Source organism: Lampetra planeri, unplaced genomic scaffold (assembly GCF_965212315.1).
Source record: "Lampetra planeri unplaced genomic scaffold, kcLamPlan1.2.h2 scaffold_205, whole genome shotgun sequence".
NCBI lineage: Eukaryota > Metazoa > Chordata > Hyperoartia > Petromyzontiformes > Petromyzontidae > Lampetra > Lampetra planeri.
In genome coordinates, this window is record NW_027614807.1 from 121,768 (window position 1) to 128,059 (window position 6,292).

At 51.9% G+C, this 6,292-nt stretch overlaps 1 protein-coding gene across 1 annotated transcript in view; it reads left to right on the forward strand.

The window, feature by feature from the left end:
• Positions 1-5,793, forward strand: part of TUBGCP3 (tubulin gamma complex component 3) — a gene marked incomplete at its 3' end in the record, with an annotated part of 29,089 nt that extends 23,296 nt beyond the window's left edge. Inside the window, 4 exon segments of the mRNA XM_078623195.1 lie at positions 707-817; positions 2,895-3,021; positions 5,618-5,709; positions 5,711-5,793. Coding sequence (XP_078479321.1) covers positions 707-817; positions 2,895-3,021; positions 5,618-5,709; positions 5,711-5,793 — 413 coding nt within the window.
• Between the last annotated feature and the right edge of the window lie 499 nt (positions 5,794-6,292).

The window sequence follows — 6,292 nt, forward strand, 5'->3', positions numbered from 1 at the left end:
CGTTACGTTACGTGTTGACACGCCGTGCTGTGGTGTGACGTCACGTGTTGACACGCCCTGCCGTGTTGTGTTGTGACATCACGTTACGTGTTGACACGCCCTGCTGTGGTGTGTTGTGATGTTACGTGTTGACACGCCCTGCCGTGCTGTGTTATGATGACGTTACGTGATGACACGCCCTGCTGTGTCGTGTTGTGACGTTACGTGTTGACACGCCCTGCTGTGGTGTGTTGTGACGTTACGTGTTGACACGCCCTGCCGTGCTGTGTTATGATGACGTTACGTGTTGACACGCCCTGCTGTGTCGTGTTGTGACGTTACGTGTTGACACGCCCTGCCGTGCTGTGTTATGATGACGTTACGTGTGGACACGCCCTGCTGTGGTGTGTTGTGACGTTACGTGTTGACACGCCCTGCCGTGCTGTGTTATGATGACGTTACGTGTTGACACGCCCTGCTGTGGTGTGTTGTGACGTTACGTGTTGACACGCCCTGCCGTGCTGTGTTATGATGACGTTACGTGTGGACACGCCCTGCTGTGTCGTGTTGTGACGTTACGTGTTGACACGCCCTGCCGTGCTGTGTTGTGACGTTACGTTACGTGTTGACACGCCGTGTTGTGTTGTGGTGTGACGCCCCGCCCCCCTCCCCCGCCGCCCCCCCTGCCCCCTCCCCCCCCTGACCCCCGACCCCCCACCCCCCCAAGTTCTTCGTGGCGGCCGACCCGGGGGTGAAAGCGGAGCGCCTGTGGCACGACAAGTACTCGCTGCGCAAGTCCATGATCCCCTCCTTCATCTCCAGCGAGCAGGCACGGAAGGTGAGCGCAGTAGACCCCAAACATCGCACTCTGTTGTGGTATCTACTATAGGGGAAGTACTATCTACTATAGTATTTACTATAGGGGCAGTAGTGTCTCTTGTAGTATCTACTATAGGGGCAGTAGTGACTCTGTTGTAGTATCTACTATAGGGGAAGTACTATCTACTGTAGTATTTACTATAGAGGCAGTAGTGTCTCTTGTAGTATCTACTATAGGGGCAGTAGTGTCTGTTGTCGTATCTACTATAGGGGCAGTACTATCTACTGTAGTATCTACTATAGGGGAAGTACTATCTACTGTAGTATTTACTATAGGGGCAGTAGTGTCTCTTGTAGTATCTACTATAGGGGCAGTAGTGTCTGTCGTATCTACTATAGGGGCAGTACTATCTACTGTAGTATCTACTATAGGGGCAGTACTATCTACTGTAGTATCTACTATAGGGGCAGTACTATCTGTTGTAGTATCTATTATAGGGGCAGTAGTGTCTGTTGTAGTATCTACTATAGGGGCAGTACTATCTACTGTAGTATCTACTATAGGGGCAGTACTATCTACTGTAGTATCTACTATAGGGGCAGTAGTGACTCTGTTGTAGTATCTACTATAGGGTCAGTACTATCCACCGACTCTACTGTAGTATCTACTATAGGGGCTGTAGTATCAGCTGACTCTACTGTAGTGTAGTGTATAGTGTGTAGTGTAGTGTATAGTGTAGTGTATAGTGTAGTGTGTAGTGTAGTGTATAATAGTGTGTAGTGTAGTGTATAATAGTGTGTAGTGTAGTGTATAGTGTATAATAGTGTGTATAGTCTTCTTGGTTCTTTCGGTAAAGTCACGTAGAAGGGAAGTAATAAAATAATAAAAATAAAACATAATAAAACAATTCTCACGACGTTTCGGCCACAACGCAAGCAGCCGTCCTCAGGCGAAGAATGAGAACATTATCAAGCTAGGAGCTTATATAGGTGTTGCGAGGAGGAGCGCCTTAACAAAAGAATGTGCATATGAAGAGGAATTTAGCATACCAATGGGCAATGCATAGGAGGTGGGCGGAGGGGTTTCAAAGTCCCATTATGCCCATGCATTATGCAGGATCAACAGCACCACGGGGGGGCGCAAGGAACAGCGTTAATAAAGGACATATCATTAACATTCCTTTCCTTTATTAACGCTGTTCCTTGCGCCCCCCCGTGGTGCTGTTGATCCTGCATAATGCATGGGCATAATGGGACTTTGAAACCCCTCCGCCCACCTCCTACGCATTGTCCATTGGTATGCTAAATTCCTCTTCATATGCACATTCTTTTGTTAAGGCGCTCCTCCTCGCAACACCTATATAAGCTCCTAGCTTGATAATGTTCTCATTCTTCGCCTGAGGACGGCTGCTTGCGTTGTGGCCGAAACGTCGTGAGAATTGTTTTATTATGTTTTATTTTTATTATTTTATTACTTCCCTTCTACGTGACTTTACCGAAAGAACCAAGAAGATGAATCCCTGCAGTCACGAAAGCTTTAAATCGGAGTGTGTATAGTGTAGTGTATAGTGTAGTGTATAGTGTAGTATACTAGTACAGCACTAGTGTGTAGTCTATAGTGTAGTGTATAGTGTAGTAGTGTCTAGTGTAGTGTAAAGCGTAGTGTCTAGTGTGTAGTGTATAGTGTAGTGTAGTGTGTTGTATATAGTGTAGTGTAAAGCGTAGTGTAGTGTATAGTGTAGTGTAAAGCGTAGTGTCTAGTGTGTAGTGTATAGTGTAGTGTAGTGTGTTGTGTATAGTGTAGTGTAAAGCGTAGTGTATAGTGTAGTGTATAGTGTAGTGTATAGTGTAGTGTAAAGCGTAGTGTCTAGTGTGTAGTGTATAGTGTAGTGTAGTACACAAGTATCAATCACGACGTTTCCAACGCAACACAAGCGTCCGTCATCAGACGCCTGCGTTCCGTTGGAAGCGTCGTGATTTCATTTAGTTCATATCATTTTATTATTTCACCTCCGTGACTTTACCGAAAGCACCAAAGAGTATTGCCCCACACAGCCGTTGAAGGCGACGTGGCGGGGGATCTCTGTGCTTGGCAGGTGCTTTCAATCGGGAAGTCCATCAACTTCCTGCACCAGGTGTGTCAGGACCGGACACTGAGCACACGACCCAGACCCAGCTCGCAACTCAAGGATCAAAGGCACGGGCTCACGGCTGGCGACGGAGGTGAGGAACGCACAAAGACAAAGATCCACCACCACCGCCCCCCCCCCCGGCGCCCCGCTTGTTTAGCCGTGAAGTGTCAACTGGGTCGGTCCCCGTGACCTCCTGTCAGCGGATCGAGGGGGCTAAACGGGGGCGGCACGGGCTAGAGAAAAGATGGAGCGATGTGGTACAGGAGGACGTGGAGCTGAGTGGACTTAAATTTCGATTTAAAGCTTTCGTGACTGCAGGGATTCATCTTCTTGGTTCTTTCGGACTTGACGATGACCGGTACCAGCGGTGTCAAGATCGGCCTCTGTGGAGGAGGCTCGTGAAGGACGCTACTGGGCAGTTGGAGGCAGTCGCCCTCCAACAACAACGGAGGGCGGAGGAGCTTCGCTCACAACAACGAGCGGAGCGCCGGGTGGCTAAAGCACAGCGAGTTGGCACAGGAGGGGGCACAGGTGGTGCATCAGCCAGTCATCTCGGTCAGTCGACCTGTGGCATCTAGGTCTGCCCCGTGACCTCCTGCCAGCGGGCGTTCGACACTTCACGTGGCCTCAAGGTGCACATGGCCTGGCACAAGCGTCGTGGTGACGTCACCGCCACTTAGTGGCGAATGGCGGTTGTTGTTGTTGTCACTGTGTGGGTGTGTGTCACTGTGTGTGTGTGTGTGTCACTGTGTGTGTGTCACTGTGTGTGTGTGTCACTGAGTGTGTGTCACTGTGTGGGTGTGTGGGGAGTGGTGGCGCAGTGGTTAGCGCTACGCTGCGCTACAAACCTGGCGACCCGGGTTCGATTCTCGCTCACGGCCAGCACCGGTGACAATTGTCTGAACCGGTCCTGGGCCTCCCCTAGGTCGACTCGGCCTCAAATGAGTACCTGGTGCGGTGTGTAGTAAACATCGCCACTGGGGAGACAAAGGCGGCCGGGCGTGGTGCTGGCCACCCACCCCCTCGTGTGCTGTGCCGGCCTTCATAGGTGCTCGCTAACAGCACTTGCCCCTACAGTCTGTTGAGGCTACGCGGGGGATCTTCGTCTTTGGGGAGCGGTGGAGTTCGATTCCCGCTCACGGCCAACGGCGGCGGCGAATATCTGAACCCGTTCTGGGCCACCCCTAGGTCAACTCGGCTGTAATTGGGTAAAGTCACGTAGGTAATAAATAATAATAAAATAGAATAATAATAAATGAAAATAACTAAATTAAATCGCGACGTTTCGGAGGCAACGCAAGTCTCCGTCTTCAGGTGAGGGGACCGTCACAGCCAGATTTAGCGTGTCAAGTGAAGGGAAATCCAAGAGACAAGATCTTATATATACTGGTTCAGGGGAGGGGGGAGGAGCTTATCTAAATGTGGCAGTTGGGGACTGGGAGGGTGGGGGGGGGGGAGTGGGCGGGGCTAGAAGGGGAAGGTGGGCGGGGCTAGAAGGGGAAGGTGGGCGGGGCTAGAATGGGAAGGTGGGCGGGGCTAGAAGGGGAGGTGGGCGGGGATAGAAGGGGGAGGTGGGCGGGGCTAGAAGGGATGGTGGGTGGGGCTCAAAGAGGAGGTGGGCGGGGCTAGAAGAGGAGGTGGGCGGGGCTAGAAGGGAAGGTGGGCAGGGCTAGAAGGGGGAGGTGGGCGGGGCTAGAAGGTGAGGTGGGCGGGGCTAGAAGGGAAGGTGGGCGGGGCTAGAAGGGGGAGGTGGGCGGGGCTAGAAGGGAAGGTGGGGGGCTAGAAGGGGGAGGTGGGCGGGGCTAGAAGGGGAAGGTGGGCGGGGCTAGAAGGGGAGGTGGGCGGGGCTAGAAGGGAAGGTGGGCGGGGCTAGAAGGGGAGGTGGGTGGGGCTAGAAGGGGGAGGTGGGCGGGGCTAGAAGGGGGAGGTGGGTGGGGCTAGAAGGGATGGTGGGTGGGGCTCGAAGAGGAGGTGGGCGGGGCTAGAAGTGGAGGTGGGCGGGGCTAAAAGGGAAGGAACAGCTGATACACCTCGGAATTACTGCCGATGTTAGCTGCCAAAACCAAAAACAGCAGCGCTGTTAAACGCTGGGGATGTCAACAACTCGGTAAAATAGACTGGTACCTCATCTTCTTGGTTCTTTCGGTAAAGTTACGTAGAATGGAAATAATAAAATAATAAAAATAAAACATAATAAAATACAATTCTCACGACGTTTCGGCCACAACGCAAGCAGCCGTCCTCAGGTGAAGACCAGGTCTGTCGGGGAGACAGAGTCTTTCACCTGAGGACGGCTGCTTGCGTTGTGGCCGAAACGTCGTGAGAATTGTATTTTATTATGTTTTATTTTTATTATGTTTGATTATTTCCCTTCTACGTGACTTTACCGAAAGAACCAAGAAGATGAATCCCTGCAGTCACGAAAGCTTTAAATCGAAATAAAATACAATTCTCACGATTGTATTTTATTATGTTTGAGAATTGTATTTTATGAAGTTTTATTTTTATTATTTTATTATTTCCATTCTACGTGACTTTACCGAAAGAACCAAGAAGATGAATCCCTGCAGTCACGAAAGCTTTAAATCGGAATCTTTCCAACGATCGCTCCGTTTGTACCCATCATCACGGTTGAAGTTACGTATATCTACGTTTGTACATCGGGTGTCTTTGTCTTTTGTGTGCAGACATCGAGTGGGAGTGGTCCCAGCTGCAGATCGACACGGTGTACGCACGCACGAGCCGTCACCTTCTGGACACGCTCAACTCACGATACCACCCTCATGGAGCACATGCAGGCCATGAGGCGCTACCTGCTGCTTGGGCAGGGAGATTTCATACGCCACCTGATGGACCTGCTCAAGTGAGTCTCTCGCTCGCTCGCATCGCACGCACAGAGGTCGCCAGAGGTCGCAACCGGGTACCCGATACCCGGCTACCCGTACCCGATACCCGGCCCCTACCCGATACCCGGCTACCCGTACCCGATACCCGGCCCCTACCCGATACCCGGCTACCCGGCTACCCGTACCCGATACCCGTACCCTACCCGATACCCGATACCCTACCCGATACCCGTACCCTACCCGATACCCGGCTACCCGTACCCGATACCCGTACCCTACCCGATACCCGTACCCTACCCGATACCCGGCTACCCGTACCCGTACCCTACACGATACCCGTACCCTACCCGATACCCGTACCTTACCAGATACCCGTACCCTACCAGATACCCGGCTACCCGTACCCTACACGATACCCGTACCCTACCCGATACCCGTACCCTACACGATACCCGTACCCTACACGATACCCCGGCTACCCGTACCCTACACGATACCCGTACCCTACCCGATACC